At 34.3% G+C, this 24,841-nt stretch overlaps 4 protein-coding genes across 7 annotated transcripts in view; 3 read left to right on the top strand and 1 right to left on the bottom strand.

Moving 5' to 3' along the window:
* Positions 1 to 1,299: 1,299 nt before the first annotated feature.
* Coa8 (Cytochrome c oxidase assembly factor 8) lies at positions 1,300 to 10,643 on the top strand. The gene is made up of 4 exons (XM_023156553.2): positions 1,300 to 1,532; positions 1,584 to 1,844; positions 2,746 to 2,964; positions 10,485 to 10,643. The coding sequence occupies exons 1-3, from the start codon at positions 1,470 to 1,472 to the stop codon at positions 2,959 to 2,961; spliced, it is 540 nt and encodes a 179-aa protein (XP_023012321.1). The 5' UTR covers positions 1,300 to 1,469; the 3' UTR covers positions 2,962 to 2,964; positions 10,485 to 10,643.
* Positions 4,492 to 6,987, top strand: LOC141484870 (uncharacterized). The gene has a single exon (XM_074180487.1). The coding sequence runs from the start codon at positions 4,492 to 4,494 to the stop codon at positions 6,985 to 6,987; it is 2,496 nt and encodes an 831-aa protein (XP_074036588.1).
* Positions 7,157 to 10,035, top strand: LOC141484871 (uncharacterized). Its single transcript, XM_074180488.1, has 2 exons — positions 7,157 to 7,687; positions 8,197 to 10,035. Exons 1-2 carry the CDS (start codon positions 7,157 to 7,159, stop codon positions 10,033 to 10,035), a joined length of 2,370 nt encoding a protein of 789 aa, XP_074036589.1.
* Positions 10,644 to 19,595: 8,952 nt separating the features above from the next.
* LOC111502465 (uncharacterized) overlaps positions 19,596 to 24,841 on the bottom strand; it is a 34,065-nt gene continuing 28,819 nt past the window's right edge. For all 4 annotated transcript variants that reach the window (XM_023156550.2, XM_023156549.2, XM_023156552.2 and 1 more), the window contains 2 exons: positions 23,897 to 24,238; positions 19,596 to 19,911 (listed from right to left, as the gene is read on the bottom strand). In XM_023156550.2, the coding sequence (XP_023012318.1) occupies positions 19,675 to 19,911; positions 23,897 to 24,238 (579 nt within the window). In that variant the 3' untranslated portion in view covers positions 19,596 to 19,674. The remainder of the gene's footprint in view (positions 19,912 to 23,896; positions 24,239 to 24,841) is intronic.

Here is a 24,841-nt window from a genome sequence, read left to right on the forward strand (position 1 = left end):
TCCCTTCAGCTCTTCCACAAAAGCTGGACGGATGTTGTCATCGTCATCTTCCCTGAGGAGTCGGTGAACCCGGTCTTCCAACATCATATCGCGATCGATGTCGTCTTCGTCGTCAACGTTAAGCTGAAACTAATGTTCCATCGAGTCAGCAAAGGCTAACGCTTTGTCGGCGGGGGAGTAGCATACTCCGTGCTCTCCGTGAATGGGTGCTCTCACCCATTCACGGATAGCAGTCTTTCTCCCCTTGAGCCTGCGAGTAACTCGCCAAAGCTCGTCACTCTCAGGATTCCAAAAGCTCTTCCCACCTTTCGTTTCGATGATCAATGATGGCCTGCTTGACTCGGTTGCCCATCCTATTTACCGCATTTTTATCCCCTGGGAAAAGGGTTCGCTGATAGAGCTTTCTCTCTAAGAGAGTTTATAATATCATATTCATGATATTATAAACTAGAAACACATGTATCATAAAAAAATATTTTGGGATCTAATAAAATATTTTCACACACTGAAAAATTTTGTAAAAGTCATTAATTAAATAACTGCTCCTCCCTTATTACTCAATTTATAAAAAAAATCATGACTATATATTTCGGGCGTCAATACGTCAGAATTATGAAGCCTGAAGATGCTGTCGTATAGCGAAACACGTGTCGCGGTTTCGTCAAGTTTCAAGTGGAAATCTTATATTGAAGTGTATTTTTTGAAAACGTTAATAAATAAATAAATATTTCATTAGCTACAGTATATATGTATTCTAACATTATCTTTTTTAGCTTCTGGGATCTGTAAAGTTCATTACAATTCATACTTGTGTTCTGTTCGGTGAATTGAATCAGGAGCAAGTTTTATATTCTCACTGCGTAATTTTTTCAGAATGATTCATATGTATCAAGGTGAACAATGACTTTTGTCACTTTGTTTATAGTTCTCAGGCTACACATGGCTAATGTACCGATTTCAACAATTTTATAGGGTGTTCATTTATTCTGTGGTAGTTCTTTAAGGAGTGTTGAGCAACACTAGACATTTCTGGTTTCCAATATCGAATATGTGATGTGTGTTTTTTGACACGGCGTTTAATATAGCTCCGCTAGTTATATTCTTAACCAGAAAAGTCTATGTCACTCTACACACCTTTCGTTCCAACTTGTATGTTTCCATACAATTCAACACCAGAAAATATCTTTCAAGTCATTTAACCGTTTTTGTATGAGGTTTTTGCTGTGCCTGTGACTTTTTTTGACATTATCACAGAATATCGATATTCTGTGACATTATATTTGAGTAAAATTGCTGTTATATTATGTTTTATGTCATGTTCCTAACCTTATTTGTGAAGGTATTTTAAAATGTACCTATTCTTTTAGTTTGGAGTGTATTGGAATTTACTGAAGTAGAACATGGATTCAATGGAATTCTTTTTCATAAGGAATTGAATTCAGTGCCGTAACTATAAATTTTAATTGAAAATGGTTATTTTGTGTGCAAAAAGATTATTTTGCAGAGGATACAACATACATAATGGTTTACATGTAGATAGTTATATAATGTTATGATCTTAGTAATTACATTATTTCTTTAAGGTTTTGAGAAGAATTTCGTCATCTAAGGTACCAGAAGCAGTATTTATAGAAAACTCTATGGAAGAACCTGTAATTGTAATGAGAGAAGAAGATGATATAGATTTAATAGGGCCTGCAGATCCTATTTCTAATCTCAGACCCATTATAAGGAAACATTTAGCCAATGAAACTATTTTGCAAAGAAGATTACGCAATCTTCAAAATGAAACACAGGAATGGAATCACTTATTTTGGACTGAGCATAATGAACGGTTCAAAAAGGTAGTGATCAAGATTTGTGATATAAAGCTATTTTGACTCATTCAATAACTTCAGGTGGAATCATATCCCATTTTTATCTGTGAGTTGGAAGTACATGTTGAACGTTTCAAGTTATAACAAATGAAGTAACATTTGTGTAGAATAGTTACATTTCAAGGAAATTTGCCTATAGATACGTTTCTACAAAAGAATTTCAACTCTTTATGGAACACATGCACATTATAGATAAGTCGTGAAGTTTATGTCTTAAAAGTTGAAGTTGGGTGATTTTTGTTATGAGTAAAAATGTTATTTGAATTAAATTGATGGATGTAGCCGTTACTACGTGGTAGAAAATCATAATGAAGAAAAGAGAATTGAAACTTTCTATGTTGTTTACCACTTTTATTTGTAACTAACGTTACTGCAGTTTCGTCCTATAAGAACATTTTCAAACTTATATAATAAGTTTCAATTCTCTTTTCTTCATTGTTCTTTACATGTTTGAATGTTTCTTTTGAAAATCAGTGATCCAACTTCTTAAGACTCATCATCTACAACTTATGACTTGAAACCAGTCATGAATCCTCTTTTGAATCCCAATTATGAAGAATCCCATTATTGAAAGACCAATTCACATGTGACATTTAGAAAGAAAAAAGCTTAAGTTACCAACTTGGTTAGTGAAACGTGCATTGAGAAGAGTATTCCAGTTTAGGTTTTTGTAAAAAGTGCTTGCCTTGGGTTATTATATACCGGAGGTTCCAGACTTACTTTTTGGGTTAGGTGACTTAGTTCACTTTGTTTCCTCTTGCATAAACACCTGAGTTTGTAATACCAATTTGAATCATAAAATGCATAATCTAATCTTTTGTGGTTCTTCGCATTGATAAGTTGTAACAATATTAATTTCTTCTTTCAGGAGCAACAAACATATATTGATTTATTTTTGAAAGGACAAATAAAAAGACAACTTACAGCAGATGAGATGAGTGAATTCTATAAAAAATTTTTGGACGAAAATTTAAGTTCACACATGAAGTATAATCGTGAATGGTACAAACGCAACTTTACATTACTAATACTGTCTTTGCTAGTTAATCTAGAAAAAAGTATACACACAATTAAAAAGTTATGACAGGTGAGAATTTTTTTTCAAATAGTCACTTTATCTGTACCTTTCTTCGCATATAACCAGTTTTACATATAAATATCAATATGATTTATCAATTATTCTAGGTGAGTTCATTGCAAATCCTTGAATAATGATCAGTTAAGCTACTTTTTGCTTGACGTGCGTCCACTGCTTCTCTATGCTTTCAGAAACAGTGTATGATATGTGGAAAATACTAATTGGCATCCAAATAGAAAGAAAATGTAAATTTTTGACATGCTGAACAGAATTTATTTATAGATCTAAAGAAATATTATGTGGTCAAAGTCATATAATAATAAAATGAATTTGTGAACATTTTTTGTTGAACAGATATTGCTGGCATGTGACTGAAAATATTCTTTAACACATGCCCCCGTGCATAGTACAGGATTTTCTGGACCATCAAAAGAGTGACTAGTCAAGCTTACTTTCTACATCAGAGTATATAAAAATTCCATTATTTCTTCTACCAATAACTTTTTGGATTTCCTATATTCATATTACTTTTTTACACATGAAGATCTAAGTTCTTGTGTATTCCCCATTTTATAAAAAAAATCTCGAAACAATCAAAATGAAAAATAAAATATAATGAATATTCCAAACATTGTAATTAAAAAAAAACTATGTATTCCATAACACACCGAATGGTTACGTAGAATAAGTCATATTGCATAGGCAGAGTAAGTTTTGTACCCTTCCAATAACTGTAAAATTCATAATTACCTTTGAAATTTACATTTACATAGAACGCAATAGTGCACTTTTATCCATTAAATATTTATTTTTAATTCTCGACCACAGGTCCTAGGTAAAGTAAAGAAGTTTCAAATTCATACATTTTTTTGAAAGAGTGCACATCTTCCTGCACAAGCTCGATTCTCATCATTGGTCAGTTCAAAAATAAAGTTATACTTCTCAAATAGGGTTATTATTCACCTCTGGAAGCTATATTGTTTCTGATAGTATTCACAACAGGCGACTTTAAATTTGTTGATGAAAGCTGTTGTTAGAAATAACCATTAACATTTATTAATTTTTCAATAATTATTCATATTTCTTATTTTTTTAAACCCGTTGTAGAAACTAATTGGAGCATTTCAATTTTAATCGTTCAATGTTATAATTCATCCTGTATATACAAAAATCTCATCTGACAGGAGAAAGTTGTTGAAGAAAAAACGTCAAATTGACAGAAAGAGATTAATATTGAAATTCTCTTTTGAGATTTGTTTGAATTAGGGACAATCGAATTTGAGTATATATAGAGATATACATTATACATTGTTATGTGTATAAAGGTGCCCTGTTGAATAAAATTATTTGCTAGTAAAACTAGTTACAGTGGTTTATTGATATATACTGCAAATTGGTCTCTCAATAACCTATTCAAACTAAGTAATCTCAACAAAGCTCAAATTCGATTTGGTCTACAGTATGGGTCCAGCTATAAATGAAAGAACAAAGCGAGGCCACTGTCTTATATGTAACAGACCATATCGCAATGAAAGAATGGTTGAATGTACAAATTGTATGAAATGGTTTTGCTACGAATGCGTCAAGGTGACAGAAGCTGTGAGTTTAGATCAACATTGGAGGTGTCCCCTTTGTGGTAATACTGATTCGAAAGCTGTAAAAAATAAAATGTCAGAAAATTCCCGTCTATCCCAGTTAGACAATAAATCGGAAGCTTCATGGAATTCTATACCTTTGAGAAGCGTGAAAAGTACAAAAAGTAGGTCGAGTACAAGTAGCAGACGTAATTTGAAATTGCGATTATTGCAAGAAGAGAGAGAACTATTAAGGAAGGAACGAGAATTGTTTGAAGAATCTCGAAGACTTTTAGAGGAAGAATCTGAGGATAGTCAAGATCTAAACCATGAAGAGTTAGAAAAAGCTGATCCATTGGCAAATGAGTTGTTGTCGCTGCAAATAGAAAGTGGTATGGAATCAAATGAAAACGGAAAGTTCAAAGTTCATGAGGAATCTGTAGAAATAGAAAATATTCTTCATAGGAAATCTGAAAATCAAAAGAAACAGGAAATCAAAAATCCAACTCATCAGTCAAATAGGTACGATGCCCTCGAATATCCTTCACTCACACAACATCAATACGCTGCACGACGATCCACTCCTAGTGAATTGCCACCTTTCAGTGGAAATTCATATGATTGGCCTCTTTTCATCAGTAGTTTTGAAAGATCCACAGAGCTTTGTGGATTTGACAATAATGAAAACTTATTGAGGTTGCAAAAAAGTCTCAAAGGTACAGCAAAATGTGCTGTATCCAGTTTTCTAACGTTACCTGAATGCGTACCCCAAATTATTTCCACTCTTAAAATGCTCTTCGGCAGACCAGATCAAATTTTGGAAACTTACATAAATTCCATTAGACGTCAAGCACCCCCAAAACAAGAAAAACTGGAAACTCTAGTTGAGTTTGCCTTAGCAGTCAAGAATCTATGTGTTACATTACAAGTTAGTAAAATGACTGAATACCTAAATAATCCCATGCTAATGCACGAGCTCCTGGATAAGCTTCCTTCACAAATGAAGGTGAACTGGGCCTTACATCGCAGTACTCTGAAAAAATGTGATGGTCTGATAGATTTCGCAGACTGGATGTATAACTTAGCTACTAATGTATGTGCTGCTTTACCCACTTTAGCCATTGCAGGGCGTACCAAGCAAAATCATCACAATGAGCAGACAAATATTCATAGTTCTGAGTCTGCATTAAGAAATGATGTGCAGTCACATGACAAAATAATAAGATGTAAAGTATGTAGTAAAACCTGCAGATATATATCGGATTGTAAACAGTTTCAAGAATATTCCATAAATGATAAATGGAAAGTCGTCAAAGACTTGAAACTGTGCAGATTGTGTCTGAAACGACATGGATTTCCCTGTAAATATCCAGTAAAATGTAATGAGAATGACTGCCAACGGAAGCATCATCCACTTCTTCATAAAAACTTTGAAAATGTCCTACAGAATTCATCATCCCAATCGAATGGAAACATAAGATCGGAAGTCAACGTTTATCATCAGAACTCTTCACTAAGTGTTCGTTTCCGAATATTACCTGTTACCCTCAAGAATGGAGATAAAGAAGTAACAACGTTTGCCTTTTTGGATGAAGGTTCATCAATATCGATGGTAGATGAAGATATCGCAAAAGATCTCGACATACAAGGAGAAACGGAACCTTTGTGTCTAAAATGGACCGGTGAACAGAATCGTATTGAAAAGAACTCACGAAAGGTACTTCTTTCAATCATGGGTAATTTTACAGGCGCTAGGCTATTCAATAATCGTTCTGTACGAACAGTAAATTCTCTCAGCCTCCCGCAACAAACTCTAGAGATGGCGAAACTCACCGTTGATTACCCTTATCTGAAAAATTTACCCATTAAGTCTTATGACAACGTCAAGCCCCGTATATTGATTGGATTAGATAACTGGGACTTAGCTGTACCGCTTCGTGTCAAAGAGGGATGTGAAGGCGAACCTATCGCTGCTAAATGTAGATTGGGGTGGACAGTATTTGCGCTGTTATCCAATCTTCAGTTAGGTGAACAGTTCATCAATTATCACATCTGCGAATGTGAAGACACCAAAGTGAGTAATGAAGAACTCCATGACACAGTAAAGAAATTTTTCACAGTTGAAAGTCTTGGAGTTAGAGCTACAAATACTATTTCCTCCAAAGAACTCAAGAGAGCAGAATACATCATGCAGTCCACAATAGTTCAAGAAGAAAAATTTTATAAAATTGGCTTGATATGGAAATATGACACCGTTAAGCTTCCTGATAGCCGTGGAATGGCCCTTCAAAGGCTGGAGTGTATAGAAAAGCGAATCAGGCATGTTCCAGAGTTGGGTGTGAAAATAAATTTACAACTTGAAGACTTCATTAAAAAAGGATATGTGAGAAAACTCACTACAGGAGAATTGGCTCAGCAATTTGAAAGAGTTTGGTACTTGCCTGTTTCCTGTTTTTAATCCGAACAAACCAGGAAAGTTCAGACTTGTTTGGGATGCTGCGGCAACAGTAAATGGAATTTCATTGAATTCATTACTCCTGAAAGGTGACGATCAACTTTCTTCGTTACTAGGAGTATTACTAAGATTTCGAGAGAGAAGAATTGGATTTACTGCTGATATAAAGGAAATGTTTTTGAGGATTGGAGTGAGAAACGAGGACCAACATACGCAACGTTTCTTCTGGCGAGATGGTAATCCTAATAAACCCCTGGATACATATATCATGAGAGTTTTGACTTTCGGTGCAACATGCTCACCCAGTTGTGCGCAATTTGTAAAAAACACAAATGCACGCAAATTTTCATCAGATTACCCAAGAGCTGTAGAGTCAGTTATTAAAAATCATTACGTAGATGACCTATTAGATTCCATGGATGATGAGAAGAGTGCTATTGAGATTGCGAAACAGGTAGCTTACATTCATTCTCAAGCCAACTTTGAAATCAGAAACTGGCGTTCAAATTCACAAATATTAATGAAGACAATGAATCGTTCTTCTCAGAGCCCAGAAGAAATCGACATGAATATGGATTCCGAAGCAACTACAGAAAAAGTTCTGGGCATGTGGTGGAATTTAAACACGGATTGTTTAGTATTCTCTCTGAAGTATAATAAAGGAAACAAAGAAGTTCTTCAAGGCAAAAAAGGCCTACAAAACGTGAGATACTGCGAATAATGATGTCAATCTATGACCCTTTAGGACTCATTTCAAACTTTTTAGTATATTTAAAAATTCTTCTCCAAGAAATATGGAGAAGTAAAATTACATGGGATGATCCTATTACAGATTCACAGTTCTCTAAATGGCTGACTTGGTTGAACTATCTACCTGAGATAGAAAAACTATCCATTTCAAGATGTCACATCGACAATTTTCTAATGTGGGAGACCTGTAATGTACAGCTTCACATATTTGTTGATGCAAGTGAAAGCGCTAGCGCTGTAGCTGCTTATCTTAGAATTTTCAATGAAGACAAAGAAGATACAAAATGTTCACTTGTTGGGTCCAAAACTCGTGAAGCACCTATAAAACTCCAAACCATGCCTCGACTTGAACTTGATGGCGCTTTGATGGGGGCAAGATTTGCGAAAACTATCAAAAGCCACCTTTCTATTGATATTCACGAAACCATTTATTGGTCAGACTCTAAAATTGTTTTATGTTAGATACGATCTGAAGATACAAGAAAACTGTGTAAGTTTGTTGCTCATAGAGTTGCGGAAATTCAGGACATTTCCTTGATTTCCAACTGGCACTATGTTCCAACTAAACTCAACGTCGCAGATGAAGCTACAAAGTGGACCAAGCGACCGTCATTGAAAGCAACGGACAGATGGTTTGTGGGACCAGAGTTTCTCTATTCTAAAAGACAATTGTGGCCGATGGAGGAGCCTGATGAAAAACAATGTGCTCAACAAACTGTGAGCATTCATGAAACACAAACATTTCTTCTGAACATTACTAACTTCAGTAGTTATAATAAATTATTATACACAGTAGGCTACGTCCATAAATTCGTCAATTTAATGCGGAAAACATATCAGGCAAGGACCACCGGTATTCTAAACTCAGAAGAACTAAAACAGGCTGAAAATACTCTCATACGAATTGTTCAAAAGGAGTTTTATCATGAAGAAATCAAAACCTTGAAGAATTCATCCACAACAAAACTTCAGCCTACAGTGAAAAGTACCAGCAAAATTTACAAATTGTCTCCTTATCTAGATGAATATGGTATACTACGTGTTCGAGGAAGAATAGATGTTAGTAACCGTATTGAGGTGAACGCTAAACGCCCAATAATTTTACCCAGAGAAAGCCATCTTACAACGTTGATCATTAGAAAGTATCACATTACTTTTCAACACAAAAATCATGAGAGCGTCTTTAACGAGATGAGACAAAAATATTACATTCCCAAGTTAAGAAGAACTCTGAACAAAATACGAAAGAATTGTCAGACATGTATTATTAACTCCGCAGTACCTGCCATACCGGAAATGTCTCCTCTACCTGTTTGTCGACTAGCCACTTTCATTTCTCCATTTACTCATACCGGTGTAGACTATTTTGGTCCGATGAATGTAATGATTGGAAGACGTACAGAAAAACGTTGGGGAGCATTATTTACATGTCTAACAACTAGGGCAGTACATATTGAAGTAGCTCATAAATTAGACCATGATAACTGCATACTCTGTTTTAAAAATTTTATGAACAGACGAGGCACACCACGACATATATATTGTGATCGCGGAACTAACTTTGTCGCAACCGAACGTGTTCTTCGTGAGGAACTTCAAAAACTCAAGACGAAAATGATTGCAGAATCGTTCATAAGCCCTGAATTATCATTCCATTTCAACCCACCATTATCACCACATATGGGAGGTGCCTGGGAGCGATTAGTCAAGTCAATCAAAATTGCATTATATGATGCCTTGCCAACCAGAAACCCAACAGATCCACTGCTGAGAAGTTGTTTGATAGCTGCAGAAAATATCGTTAACTCCAGGCCGTTAACCTATCTTCCACTGGACTCTGAAGAATCAGAAGCTTTAACCCCAAATCACTTCTTAGTTGGTTCTTCTAATGGTGACAAACCTATAGTGGATTTGGATGTTAATGCAAAGATTTTGAAATTCAGTTTTTTATACCGGGAGCAGTTCGCAAACAAATGTTGGCGACGATTCGTTGCAGAATACATACCCGACCTATTGCTACGATCAAAATGGTTTAAACCAGTACGACCACTACAAAAGGATGATATAGTAGTTATCTGTGATAAAGATCTACCCCGTTGCAATTGGCCAAAAGGAAAAGTCATAGAAATTAAAGTGTCACGTGACGGGCAAGTGAGAAAAGCCAGTGTTCAAACTTCGGCTGGTATTTTCGAAAGACCAGTAGCTAAGCTTGGCTTATTATGTGTGGACAAATCAAAGGATGGTACACCATTTCATTTCGAAAGCGCTGTACCGGGCGGGAGTGTTAGAAATAACCATTAACATTTATTAATTTTTCAATAATTATTCATATTTCTTATTTTTTTAAACCCGTTGTAGAAACTAATTGGAGCATTTCAATTTTAATCGTTCAATGTTATAATTCATCCTGTATATACAAAAATCTCATCTGACAGGAGAAAGTTGTTGAAGAAAAAACGTCAAATTGACAGAAAGAGATTAATATTGAAATTCTCTTTTGAGATTTGTTTGAATTAGGGACAATCGAATTTGAGTATATATAGAGATATACATTATACATTGTTATGTGTATAAAGGTGCCCTGTTGAATAAAATTATTTGCTAGTAAAACTAGTTACAGTGGTTTATTGATATATACTGCAAATTGGTCTCTCAATAACCTATTCAAACTAAGTAATCTCAACAGCTGTTGATGAAACCACTAAAAATTTCCATTTTAAAATTTTAACCGTTGACATGCTTTATTTCAGATACCAGTGATTGGATCATATCTGTGAAGGCATAACCTAAACTAGTGTTCCTGATGGGATTCGTCCAGAAAACTTGTACATAATTTATCATTTGTGGATTTGAGCATCCCACAGTATTTCAAGTTATATTTATTGTTGTAATATATATTTTGTTCTTGATTGGAGTATTTAATAAAAAATCATACAAACTTGTAAATTCCATAAAAGATTATCTGAAGAAAGTCATGTAGTATGTGGCGAGGAAAAATATTTAGTTAAAATAGATTTGCTGGATTATTAGAATACAAATTTCATTTACTATAATCATTGTTTTTCATATAATCGGTTAATCCTCATTGTTAATATTTTGGAAAGTGAATTGAATTCTTTTGTAGTTTACCTAATTTGAAAATCGAAGAAAGATATTTTTCACATTTTTGTTTTTTCAGTTGATCAAAGCTGATGAGAAACGTCTTATTTTTCATAATAATTAAAACGTAATTGTTTCATTGAAATTATCGGAAAAAAATTGAAAAATTCATCTCTAGGTTGAAAAATTGATATGGGTATTTCAGTTATATGAATTGGTTTCTTTATTCAGAGAAAATTTAAAATTCAAAGATTTATTAAAGATAGATATAACATTTCAAAATAATTATTACAAAATAAATCTACTATTTACAGGTATTGTACTAGTTTTACCTCTTTTTTACATATGTACTCTGCTGATAACCAAATTTTTAAATAACTGTCCTGATACCTTGAACTTGATTCTTGAATTATTTAAACAAGTTATTTTATAGCAAATAGAAAACAAACAGCAGATCTTACATATATAAAAATAGGTAAGGAAGTTTCTTGGGGCTTCTTGAAACCTGGCACTCTTCTTCGCATATTCTGTGCTTATTGTGAAACTCTCTGAAAAAAATTACAAATTAATATATATCCCTAAAAGCTTCAAAGCAATTTAGTCCAATTTCAAAATAATTCAGAACTATCATACTTCGGAGAGGCTCATGTGCTAATGAAATTGCAGACTGAAATTTTTACTAGACCTTAACTTTTAAAGGGTGGTGAATGAATGCTTTAATTTTTTTACACTGTAATAACATTTTTCAAGTAAAAATATGAAACAAAGTAAAAGTTTAGTACGAGTAGCCATGTATCGCTAAAATACTTAACTGTCCTTTCAAACGATTTGGATTCTGATTTTATGATAAAAGAAAATTTAATGTTTGCTGAATTGCAATACAGGATTAGAAAAAAAATGTCTTACTGCTAAATATTTTTTAGCCTCTTAATGCAAGTATAAAATGATACTAGTTTACCAAATTAAATGCTTTAAAATCTCCGATACCATAATAGTAAAATTATCAACTAATTTGGATCAGCCCCGTATATGAGTGTATAAATAGATATCGGTAGATGCAAATTTACCAAGTCGACCAGAAAGGGCTATACTCACAACTTCATTAACTTGTTTACATCCATCGCAAAACCATTTGATGTTGTCCTTGTTGCTTTCCAAAAATTTCAACTCTGAAGTATTATAAGAACTGCAGGTATAGTGAAGACCTTTGTTACAAGGTCCGTTGCATTTCAGCGTGTTATTTGAAGAATCGCCTATTTTTTCATCGCATTTTACACAAAAATTTCTAGTTTCATCAGCCATTTCACTATTTTGGAGTTTCAAAATTTTATTTATCAAAAAGTTGAATTCATAAACATTGTTACTAGGCATTAACTACTAGAAATGTCAATAAGGCGCACACTCTAATTTTGGATGTATTTATAAATTTTTGTAGTCTAGTTAAAATAAGTGAAAAAAGCGATAAGTTCACAATAATTCACGTAGAATTGAATATTTCCACAGGTCATCGATACACTGTCATGAATAAAATATCAGATTTGTAATCTATGTGGAAAAACAAATACAATGAAAATTAGTGAAATAGTCGAAAATATTTAAAAATACTGGAATGAGTTAATTAAAACAGAAATAATACCAAGAAGATATTTAGCAAACAGGAATAAGCAAAAGTCTAAGATTTCTGATTTGTAACACGGAATAAGAATTAATTGATAAAAAAAATAACAAAAAAAATCAAGATAGAAGATGAAAAAATAGTTTGGAATCTTTTCTTTTTTTTAAACTTGTGCATTTTCATTTTGCTCTTCTTATTTTCATTTGTATATTTTTGATATTTCATTTATTATTTTCATTTCAGGTCACAGGTTTTACAAATTACCGTACTCACTTTTGTTTGACATTATTTCTATTTTAACTAACTCAGTGAAATATTTCAACCCGGTAATTTTTAGTATTTTCAATAATTTTACGTTTCATTTATTATGTGATGGAATTGGCCGATACCTGATGAAAATTAATAATGATGAAAATTAATAACGTATTCTGTTTAAAATCTGTTTTTTCGTTAACCAGCTATTGCATCCCTACGAACGACAACTCTCAAAAGTCGAAAGTTGTTCGAACTAAGAACTAACGAGGTCTTACGACACTTTTTAACGTGTGAGTGTGAGTCCTAACAAATAAACACTTTGTCAGTTTACAAAACCGCATACCTACAGTTACAACCGCAAGACGTGCAACAATAGTTTTCTCAAACCTTTTCATACTAAATCCTACTTAATTTGTGCCTTCTACCTACGTAAAGACTACTAATGTTATTTTATCATGTTGAGGTGAAAACTATAATTGAAATTTTTGAACATCATAAAAAGATAATTTTATCAACTCAATAAATAGACATTTTGTGCTTTATATTATAGTAACTTCTTTTCAGAAGCCATCTGTCCTGTCTTAGAGAAGAAATGATGGAACCCCAAAATTTTGATGTTATGTGGTTCAAAATAATATCACAGAAGATCACAAATTCATATACTGCATTCATGGCCGTAACGAAAAGAAAAACCAGGGGTGGAGAGAAATCCACATTTTCCCAACCCCACCAGCAAAATGTCCCAACTTTCGAAAAAATGGAAGCCAAGGGATTAGTTACTACTATAATATATTAATTTTCTTACTTAGCTATCCAAAGATTGGCTGAATGCTGATAGTCCGGTTAGGGTATGCACAACCAAAAATAAATTTTGGTAGGTAATTATAAAAATAATAATGGGAATTATTCTACTTTGGACCAAGGTCCTTGTCCTTCCACCAATGTAAAGGAATATTCAATACAAATGAAAGGAAACAACACTTAAATAATATTGTGCTTATTGTTTTCTACCATTGTTTTTTCTAATATCTTCACGGCCCGAAATTTTCCAAGTCGAAAAAACAACGAAAAGTTGTGAATTTTGTAAAATTGTCACTTCAAAATTTATGGACTGTTCAGGACTGTTCTCTTACTTGGGAGAAATTGAGCTTTTTTGAAGTTTTCAAACAACTCAAAATTTGAGAAGTATGGGATCTCCAAGTTATGCATGTTGGGAAATCCCAACTTTCTCCTGGTTCTTTCCCTTTTCCTATCACCTCTCCCTTTCTTTTTTCTCATTTCTATTTTTTTAATTTTTTTGCTATTATTTTTTTCTATCTTCACGGCCCAAAATTTCACAACTTTTTCCCAAGTCGAAAAAGCAGGGGAGGAGGCTCCCCCCCAGTCCTCCCCCATGGCGACGGCCCTGACTGCATTTATTGACCACCAAGTGATACGCAATATAGGGCACTATTCCCTTCACTTGCAAACACCATTGACTTTATGAAAATCAATCATCCCATTGCCGAAATTTCCATATTCAGTGACTTCAACGCTCCCAATATCGAATGGCTCAAATTTTCAAATATCAATGACGAGGTTTTTGCACAAACCAGGGGACTTACTAGGTTTATAAATGAGACAACCAGGATTCCTGACCGTGATGGAGAATATGCTAGTAGTCTGGATCTATATCTAACGACTAATACAGAAATTTACACAGTAACCGTTAGGTCACCATTTTTGGGATCTTCTGATCACAAACTCATTTCAGTGTTTAGAGAAGCTGCGCAAAGTTTGGCATTACAGATCTGCTGAGTGGGAGGATTTTCAAGACCATTTCCGAAATTTCCCCTGACTAGATGTTTGTTTCAGATCTTAAGATTCATCTATTTGTGCTTCTGAAGTCACGGAAGTTATTCTATCATCCATGGTTGTATACCTATATTTCTTTTTGAATGAAACGAACTTCTAACGGCAAACCTTGTCTCAACAAAAATTGCGCCTCCAAAAATCTGGGCTACCGGCAGTGCGGCGCAAAAATCCCAACACCGAAAACTTGGTTAATGTCTTAATGCCCGCAACAGCTGCAAACTTAGGATAAATGAAAGCAAAGAACTTCACAATCCCAACGGGGATTGGCAAGCAGTTTATCCCTAACTGCAACTGAACCATCCGCCCGTTGCAACTGAACCATCTGCCCAACGGGCGGATGGTTCAGTTGCAACAACAACCATAGAGAGAGCAAATTACTAGCTGAACAATTTACGTCCCATTTCACAGTCGATTTTCTGAGAAAAGCATCAGCCACTATTTCCACACTGGAATCCACAATGCCGCAAATTACTCCTCGACAATATCTAGTCAGGCGAATTCTGAAACAGCTTAATATCAACAAGGCGTCTGGCCCATCATCGTACTTAAAAAGTACGGGGTTTTTTCTTCTTGTTGGAAGATTGCTCGCGTTCAGTCTATTCCCAAAAAGAGCAAGAAAAATCTTCCAAATAACTATAGACCAGTCACTTTGCTTTCAATGATATCAAAAATCATCGAGAAAGCCGTAAACCACCATATCCTTAAATATTCGGAAGGTTTCAATGTCTTGAGCGATCATCAATATGGCTTTCGGAAATGAAGATCAACAGGCGACCTTCTATCATATGTCACCCATATTTGGAATAACGCAATCGAGAAACATGGAGAGTCAAGAGCTGTTGCGCTTGATATTTCTAAGGCCTTTGACCGTGTGTGGCATGAGGGTTTGTTGGCCAAACTTTGATGAGAAGGCTTGTCGGATCAGTTTTGTGTATGGCTCCTGAAAAACGTTTTCTGCATGTGGCCGTCGACGGATATCTACCGAATAATTTTACCATCAACGCTGGTGTTCTCCAAGGATCCATATTGCCCCCAACCGCTTCGCTTTCTATTGTATATCAAGACTTATTGGAAAAAACAAAGAACACAATATACTGCTTTGCTGACGGCAGTACACTTGTTTCATCATTCCATTTGGATTCCAGGACATCTGCGGTGGATGCACATCTTCACCAGCAGCAGGAGGTTGTATATCTTAATGAGGATCTATAGAAGTAATTTCGAATTGGCATCGGTTTTCTCTAAAAAGATAAATGTCTCCGAACCGGATATAATAATGTCAGGTCAGACAATTCCACCCTCTGCTTCGATAAGTTTGTTGGGGGTTAAAATGGACACCAATATGTCTTGGCACAATCATGTCACTGGAATTGCAAAAGTCGCTTCTCAAAAGCTTGAGATTCAACTCAGTTTACCTCGAACTTTACTGTTCAAGAACTCTTTCATTTTGAGAACTGCGTTTATGTGGAATAAACTTCCTGAGAACTTTCTTCCTCTAATGTGAATCTCTCATTTCGCACAGGCACCGCTTTTAGAACGCCTTAAGGATTTTCCTTTAGTGCTTGTGTTTTGTCTTTAAAAAACCAATTTGAATCATATGACCTTCAACCTACTTCATGATTAATAGGTTTAGGTAAAAACTAATAAAAATTTTAATAACTTTCAATAGTATACTTCGCAGACTATTGAATATTTCACTAAGAAAAAAGCAACACGTGGACCGGGGCTTATTCATCCAAATGGAATAACACCGATTTATAATAATTGATATATTGATAGGTACTATTCCTTTTTTTGGGAAAGAAAGTTTTTGGCTTTCTGCTACTCCATCTTGATACAAAAAACAAGGATGTTGCTGTTTTGACGAAATGATGTGTCATTCAGTAATTTTTTGGTGAAAATGGGGGTTGAGTCCTACCTATTCGTGAGTTGATGGAATCGATCTGAAAAATATCACATATGTCTGTTTGGGCGAGGTTATCATGATGGGTTTAATATTTGATGACCACCTCAAAAACCTTGGCAAGGATAACAAAGATGTTTGACTAAAAACAGAAAAATTAAACTTCTTCGGTCTCGTTATCTCAGATGAAATGAAGATGGAATTAGGGAATAACTGACCAAAAGTAAGGATAAAGTAAAGGTTCTTGGAATTTAAGTACGAACTATAGTATGTCAAAGTCTTAAATCCTTGGACAGAACTTCATGAAATTATTGTGTTAACACTAAATACTTTCAAGATATGTTAAAATTCCTTGAACACTTCTTGTGATATATTTATAGTAAAACTACTATTTCATTTAATCAAAATATCAATATTAGCATAAAATATGTAACAACCGTTCTTCATAGGACACAAGGACATGTTGAATATTTAAGAGGTTGTTGGATTCTTGAAATTTTATGATTTTCATAGTCCTGGTCCTGAAGTAGGAAATGAGTTTCAGTCTTATGCTGTCATATGTAGGTGGTGCACGTGAAAGTCTTGGAAAAGTGAGTAGGGTTTTAATGACGGTTCTGAACCTCCTCCTTTCAATCGATATTGACAATGAATGACAGCACGTCATATGACCTTGAACGATTTTACACGACCTTGAGCTATGCTCAGACGTTGAGGAAGGAGTTTGATGTTGACGGCTGACTCTGCCCTAGATACATGACCTTGAGATGTTTCGTCTGGTATTATATATATATATATATATATATATATATATATATATATATATATATATATATATATATATATATATCAGAGGAATTCCTGTACCTACTCCCACGAATGACGAAGGACCATTAATATCGAAGGGGCGGAGGTTAAACCAACACTTCTAGCAAAGCAGACATGCTTGTGCTGCAATTTGACTATTGTAATAATAATAATAATAATTGTAGGATTGTGAGCTACGGCCTGTAGCCTACAGGGTGAATAGTCAAATCCACAACATGAATTACCCCAAATTCTTCGATGAATTGAATCAGAAAGTATTGAAGAAGTGTTAGTGATCCAAAAATGTTAGAAAGTTGATATGGAAGTGTTTGGGCGTCACTATCTTTAAACTGAGGAGCTGTCAGAAGTAGAAGCATTCGATAGTCCCAATCAAGTTTTTGATCAATCGAATGATTTGAATGTGGTGTACCTATAACATTTTTGTTGATGGTTTATCTACACAGCCAATGAAAATTTTAGACAAGATTCAGGTATGTGATGTGAAGAGAAAATATATTTTCAGGTTGGACCATCGAGAAATTTCTGTACATGGAGGTGAATGTTGATAAGTATACCTTGGAGGGTCTTCTTACATCGAGTTTCTCATCAAGTTGAAGAGAAGTGTTGGATCAGTACTCCTTTGGGTGGGCTGTGACTTCAGCTTTGTTTTCTGGCGATGTGAGTTGAAATCCCATGATTTCAAATGACATTTATCTGTGAGATTCGAGGGGTATATGTCAGAAAGGAAAGACTCCTAGTCAGCTCACAAAATTCATCATTTTTTATCCATACAAATAATTATGACATAAAATCAAAACACACTCATAATTTGATGGATGTAAGTCATCAACACTCAGATAGGCTAATTCTCATGCCACCCTTCTTAGAGCAGAACCCAAATCCATTGCTTCCGGCCAATCTTCGCCGTATTGCATCCACATATTTGTAGGAGAAGGAAGAGCTCTGAAAATACGCAAATTGTACCCAATGTTGTGAAAACACAAAAGTCCTTACTTGAAATTTGACCATGTTGCTCCTACGTATAGTCCAGTCATATTAGGGGTTTCATCTCGGAATGAGACATAAGCTATAAACTCGCATACATCTTCATTTCCGTGAACTAAAAGTTGTTATTCAAGGTCAAAGGTAACAAAAATCAGTTTTTCGCGATTATCTCGATATCTATAGTTCCAATGATATATCATGATATGAGACTTTCGAGACAAATTTGAGAACACCAAAATGAAGGGGTATACGGTGGGTGAGTCGGTTCGATGTGGGTGCTTTGTTCACTCACTCAAATCGACCGCCGTGTTGGTCGGTGGTTCAAGCCCCAGGCTGAACGATCAATTTCCACTTGCTATTGTCCATTCCGTGTTAGGAATCACACGGTTGAAAGTTGTGGTAAATTAGAATACCACCCGCCACTGGTTAGCTATGTATAAAAACTGAATGTTATTTTGTTTTATTATTTTTTCTTATGTTGGACAGGTTTTTGGGGTTCGAGGTCGATTCTCGAGCCATTCAATAAAATGTAACTGAAGTGTGTGCGTCTTATTTAAAACATTAAAGATTATTATACAAAAACACTACAAAAGTAAGACCTGGTTAGTCCTTAGCTCGCACAAGTTTCGACTTCTGAGGGTTGTCGTTCGTAGGGGTGCGACAGCTGGTTAACGAAAAAACAGATTTTTTAAATACGAATTCACAACTTATTATCGCTCTAATAATATCACTGGATTATATATAGAAGCAACCGTATATATGTGGGAACAGCGTTGGGTGGAAAGATCGCATTCATAATTAATATGTAAGTTTATAAAAGGCGTACAAGAACTTTTATCATATTTCCCCCTCCCCCAAATTGGTTTAATTTTTTTGACTCATCCAAAATTTTCACGTGCATCACACACACAACTGATGGCATAGGGCTGACATTAATTTTTTACCTCAGAACCATAAAAAAACAAAGATTTTTGAGAGACATCATATGACCATCTGAAAATATTCCCGATATATGAAAATTTATATCACACCTCACTAAACTCGTTTTCATTGATTCTGATATTATATAAATTTGAAGTGTTGGAAATTAGGGCTCATTGTAAGTGAGTGATTTATGATTTGTAGAACTTTTACCGTTCTCAAAAAATATCGTAGGTACTTATTCGGTTCTCTAAATAATATCGAATACTTTCTATATTTTTTCCTTTATGGCAAAGCCAAATAACCTAACTACAAATTTTTTATGAATGAACTTATTGAATGTTTGGAATGGGTTTGAAGACACCGGTTACAAATTTTGGGTGAAATGAATTTCAAATTGTCTACTGCTTTTGAACATTTAATTTCATTCGATCGATGAATTATGGAACAAAATACATTTGAAACGAGAAATAATAATAAATGACTAAATATCCTTGATTGGCTCTTCGGTTCTGGTAATCATTTCAAAAAGTTCATGCAGATCTTTTCTGGGACAGTTACTTCCACAAGGCTTATGTTTTGGGCAACAATTTGAACACGACGAATAAAATGATGAGTTTGTTGCAAGATTTGAAATGTCCAAACTTCGACTTCTCCTGTAAATCTCGTTGAGAGGGAAATCTTCTTCTGTTTTATTCGTTAGAGAATTTATGGAAGATATCTGTAAAACATTATTGTTTATATGCATTCTCTTAACTAACAGAGTTTTTTCAAAATGTTTAAATTATATCAAACTGTATCAACCAACGTAAAAGTTTTTTATATATTTTTTCAGTCAAAATATTGGACAGTTTTGCAAAAATGTACAAACTTATCACATTTCGCAAGAGAACATTATCAAAAAAATACCTTTTCAAAAAATACCGATGGTTTCGATATAAATGTTGATTCAGAGAATGTAAAAAAAATAGTAAATATTAGAAATTGAAAATATGCGACGATATTCATTTTTCGCTTTCAATAAAATGCCCGAACAAATAAAAACTGTTACTTCATAAAATTCAAAATATTATTGAAAAAATTAAAGAAATACAAGAAAGAAAATGAGATATTCATTATCAATATTTTTTTAACGTTTGTTTGAAGGGGGTTGACAATGTTTCGTGGTGCATTTCATTAGTTCGTACTTCTATTGTCTAATATAATATAAATTGATTTGAAATCCCTGAAAGAATCTGTAAAAAATTTAAAAGATTGCCCCCCTCTCCGCTTCATTGGTTTTAGCGGGAGCTGACCGTTGGCCGTGTTCCGCTTGATTAGAGGTTTCCATATGTTAGGTATCTCTACGCTAGCTTGACTAAATGCTTTGTTGGACAACATATAAGCGGCTTCTTTGAATTTTTTCCTAAACCAGTGTTCCTCTTTGTGGATGATTTCAGCTTGAGATCACTTGATGTTATGTTGATGAGTCCAAACATGCTCTGCTATTCCTGATTTGCTGGTTTCCTTGGTGTGTTTCTTGTGCACGGCAATGCGAACTTTCAATGGCCTCTGACGGTATAGGATTTGCCGTACTGACAGGGTATCCGGTAAATGCAATTCTTGGAATCGCAGTTCTCGTTTGGTGGCCTTGTTTTCGTGAGGCTGCTACGGATAGTGTTTTCGAATCTGAAGCAGGTTCTGATGTTGTACTTGGATCCAATTCTTATTATCCTTTCCGATAATCCTCTGATGTAGGGAAGTGCAAGCACTGGTTGTGATGGCTTCTCTTCCTTGCGAGGCTACTGCTGTCTCTCAGCCAAAGTCTGTTCCACGATCGCTTCGGAGTAGCCATTCCGTTGAAGATCATTTTTGATGATGCCTAGTTCCTTTTCGACACCTTCCTTTCTATTACAGAGCCCGAAAGCAGGGTCTAATAGAGTCTTGATGATTCCTCTCTTAGTCGATTGATGGTGATTACTCGAAGTACTCGAATGACCCATAAATAGTCATCTCTCGGAGGAATTAGTCCAGTCATCACCCGAAGATGATTGTGGGTACTAACAATCGAAACGTCGTGAAGTAACTTGGCTTGGAATCTCTCAACTTTTTATTTTTATTTTTTGTTCAATTGCTCTATTTTTGCTTGTATTTTATTTCACTATTATTTCATTTCAGGTTTTTTGCTTGATATAATTGTTATTTTCAGCTATTGGTGTGGAATTCTCGGAAAAAGAGTTATGGTCCGTATTTTTTGGACGGGCATTTCACTGGAAGAAAATATGTTAGATTTCTTCGGCATGCGTTTTCGAATTTATTAGACGGGGTTTCATATGGAACAAGATTTAGAATATGGCTACAACAAGACGGTGCACCACCACATTTTGAAACTGAGGTACGGGAATACCTCAATGATCATTTCAATCAATATCGGATACGTAGGGGTGGGCCTGTGGCGTGGCCACCCAGATCACCTGACTTGACCAAAATGGATATTTTTTTATGGTGAATTATCAAATGGATTGTCTACCAACATCTATAGAATACATGAAACGAAGATTAACTAGAGCTTTCAGGGAAATATCAGAGGATAGGCTGGAATGTTTAAAATAGATTTACATTATGTGTTGCGGAAAATGGTCGCCATTTTGAACATGTTTTGGACTCCTCTATTCAATGAAAAAATTAGGCGTTATTGTTGATACTGAAAAAATTTTGAGTAAGTGAACGTAAATAAATAAAGTTTTTGTGGTTACAAAAATTAATAAAACTGGATATAATTTGTAAAATATCTGTTTTTTTTATAGTATACCTGTGATAAAAAATGTAGTGAAATGTTGAAACATTTCATACAAATGAAAGGATGTTTGATTTGAAAAAAGTTGAACTAGGTATGTCTGTCTGAAAATAACAGGAACTTGTCCGGTTTTACCGAGTACCCTATATATTTTTTCCGGTGGTTGATTAAAAAAATATTTTCTGCAAAATAGGTTTTTCTGAAATAACGTGGCAAGGCCGCAATGGAAATTCGAAAACAAAAATTCCTTAGAGATCTAAGAAAATATGTAATCGAATGACGTATTCATATACTGGGTGTTTTGAAAATATAACTTTGGTTGGACACGCTCGATATATATATATATATATATATATATATATATATATATATATATATATATATATATATATATATATATATATAGTGTAACGACCGTATGCTAAAAAAATTAATAATTTATTAAACAGACCGAATCCCCCCTATATATATATAGTGTAACGACCGTATGCTATAAAGATTAATAATTTATTAAACAGACCGAATCCCCCCTATATATATATATATATATATATATATATATATATATATATATATATATATATATATATATATATATATATAAAATATATATATATATATATATATATATATATATATATATATATATATATATATATATATATATATATATATATATATAACAATAAATTGAAATCAATATGGGAATTATCAAGAAATACATATCTATTTATTTTTTGATTTTCATGGAATTATTTTCAGGCAGCTTGACTGCATTAACTTTTCTAGATTTCATATCATTTCTAGAAACATGAGGATTCGTTTTCCGATGGCATTTCAGGTTACCTTCCCTAATTTCTGCTACCGCAGTTGTCGGTTGTTTGGTCAAACCACCAACACTGACATAAAAACTTGGCAAGTTGACTTGGGTGTCACACCAATAGGTGGTTCCACTTATGTTTCGCTTGCGTTTACGCAGCTATTTTTATCAAGTACTTTCTTGGTTTTTCTCATTTTGTCTTCAATCGAGGAGCGCCTGCCCGGTACTGATGATGCCTAATAGGCTGAAACAGCTGTCTACCGGTGGCTCTTGAATTGAAATCAATTTGGGAATGATCAAGAAATACTTATCTATTTATTTTTTGATTTTCATGAAATTAATTTCCGGAAGACATTTTATTGATTTATTTTGTACAATTTTGAGCAAACTACATATAAATAGATTTTTTTGCTGAGCCACAAATGGAAATAATACAATGTAATTTTATTAGCAGTTTTTTGTTAATGGACTTACCGAGGAAATATGGATCTGTGAGGGAAATAATAACGGTATACAATTTGAAGGACATTGTAACATTGATCTGAATAAGATAATTCACTGGTGCTTCGCATTTCACTAAACAATTGACCTTATCAAGTGATGCGACCCTATGGTTGCCAACTGCGGTAAAATAATGACATTTGACATTTCTTGATAAATAAATAACCCATCTTTCTGAGTTCCTTCTGCATTTTCATTTTTGTTCTTGTATTTTGTCCTTGTATCGTGGTAGATGTGGTTATTTTTGCTTCTTTTCCTGTTTTCGTATATTTACTCGTTTGTTTCCCCAAATCAATTATTCTTCAAAATGCAAAAAAATGGAATCAAGGTAAGTCAAGTGTGTTTGTTTATTTTTAAATAATTTTCTGCATCTTTCTGTGAAGGAAAATGCAGAAGGAACTCAAAAAGATAGGTTATTCATTTATTAGCAAATGTCAAATTGTCAAATGTCATTATTTTACCGCAGTTGGCAACCATGGGATCGCATCACTTAATAAGGTCAATTGCCCTAGTTCTCGAAATTATTTAGAAAAAAAAATGAGGGTTGGTACACATAATATCTGATGAAATTCGTAGAGAATGTCCTAATATAAAATTATTTTTACTCACCTTCCAATGTATGATCTGTAGCTCTTCTTCTTTATCGTGCAACATTTTAGTCAACATTAATTGCACCTTCTTCTGAGCATCAACTTGTTTCTGAAAATCGGCAACCGTGTCTATTAATTTTTGGGTGGCAAATTTAGCGGCTTTAACAGCCTTTTCCTTTTCATCGGCTAATATGGCTTTCTGTAGTTCCCACTCGCGACTTTGTTCTGCCACTTCTTTCTGAAGTTTCGCAATGGCCATTTGTTGACTTTCATCACCACTTTTCTCTTCACAGTACCGATCTAAGACTTTTTCCAATTCCATCATTTCACGAGTAAGAGCTGTTTTCTGAGATTCCAGTTTCTGAAAGACCACGGAGAAGCTACATTTTAATTTGTTCATAACAGTAATTTTAAATTACGAGTGATACGAGGTGCATTATCCTTTTTATACCTAACTACTCAGCCAGTGTTCGCGAAAATAGGATGATAAATAGGCTTCTATTGATCGAATAGAACCTGAAGTATCGAACGTTTCGTCTGCGACATATTTCATCAGTGGTGTGTGCGTTTACTGCGAGAAGGCATACTTATAAGTGTCAACAACTACTGACTGAGAGACTAACATCGTTTTTTACATTCTCCTTGCTTCGAGACATAACTCTCGTCCTCGCAGTATACGCACATATCACCGATGATGTCCGATGCATTGGCAGACGAAACGTTTGGTACTTCAGGTTCTATTCGACCACGGCGTCTCGCCCGGATTTGTTTTCTCATTTCAAACAACACTAAATGGGAAATGACCATGTAAAATACTTTTTTACGTATAATAAAAACCTCCAAAAGTAACGATTACAAACAATTAATTGTTTGCAATAATAAAACATCAACTCATACTCGAATATCAGTTCACAAATATGTAGGTAAAATTTTCATAATATTTTATTCTGTTTTTCTTATAACA

Source organism: Leptinotarsa decemlineata, unplaced genomic scaffold (assembly GCF_025532065.1).
Source record: "Leptinotarsa decemlineata unplaced genomic scaffold, Ldec_3_MD MMD2_tig00026294_RagTag_RagTag, whole genome shotgun sequence".
NCBI lineage: Eukaryota > Metazoa > Arthropoda > Insecta > Coleoptera > Chrysomelidae > Leptinotarsa > Leptinotarsa decemlineata.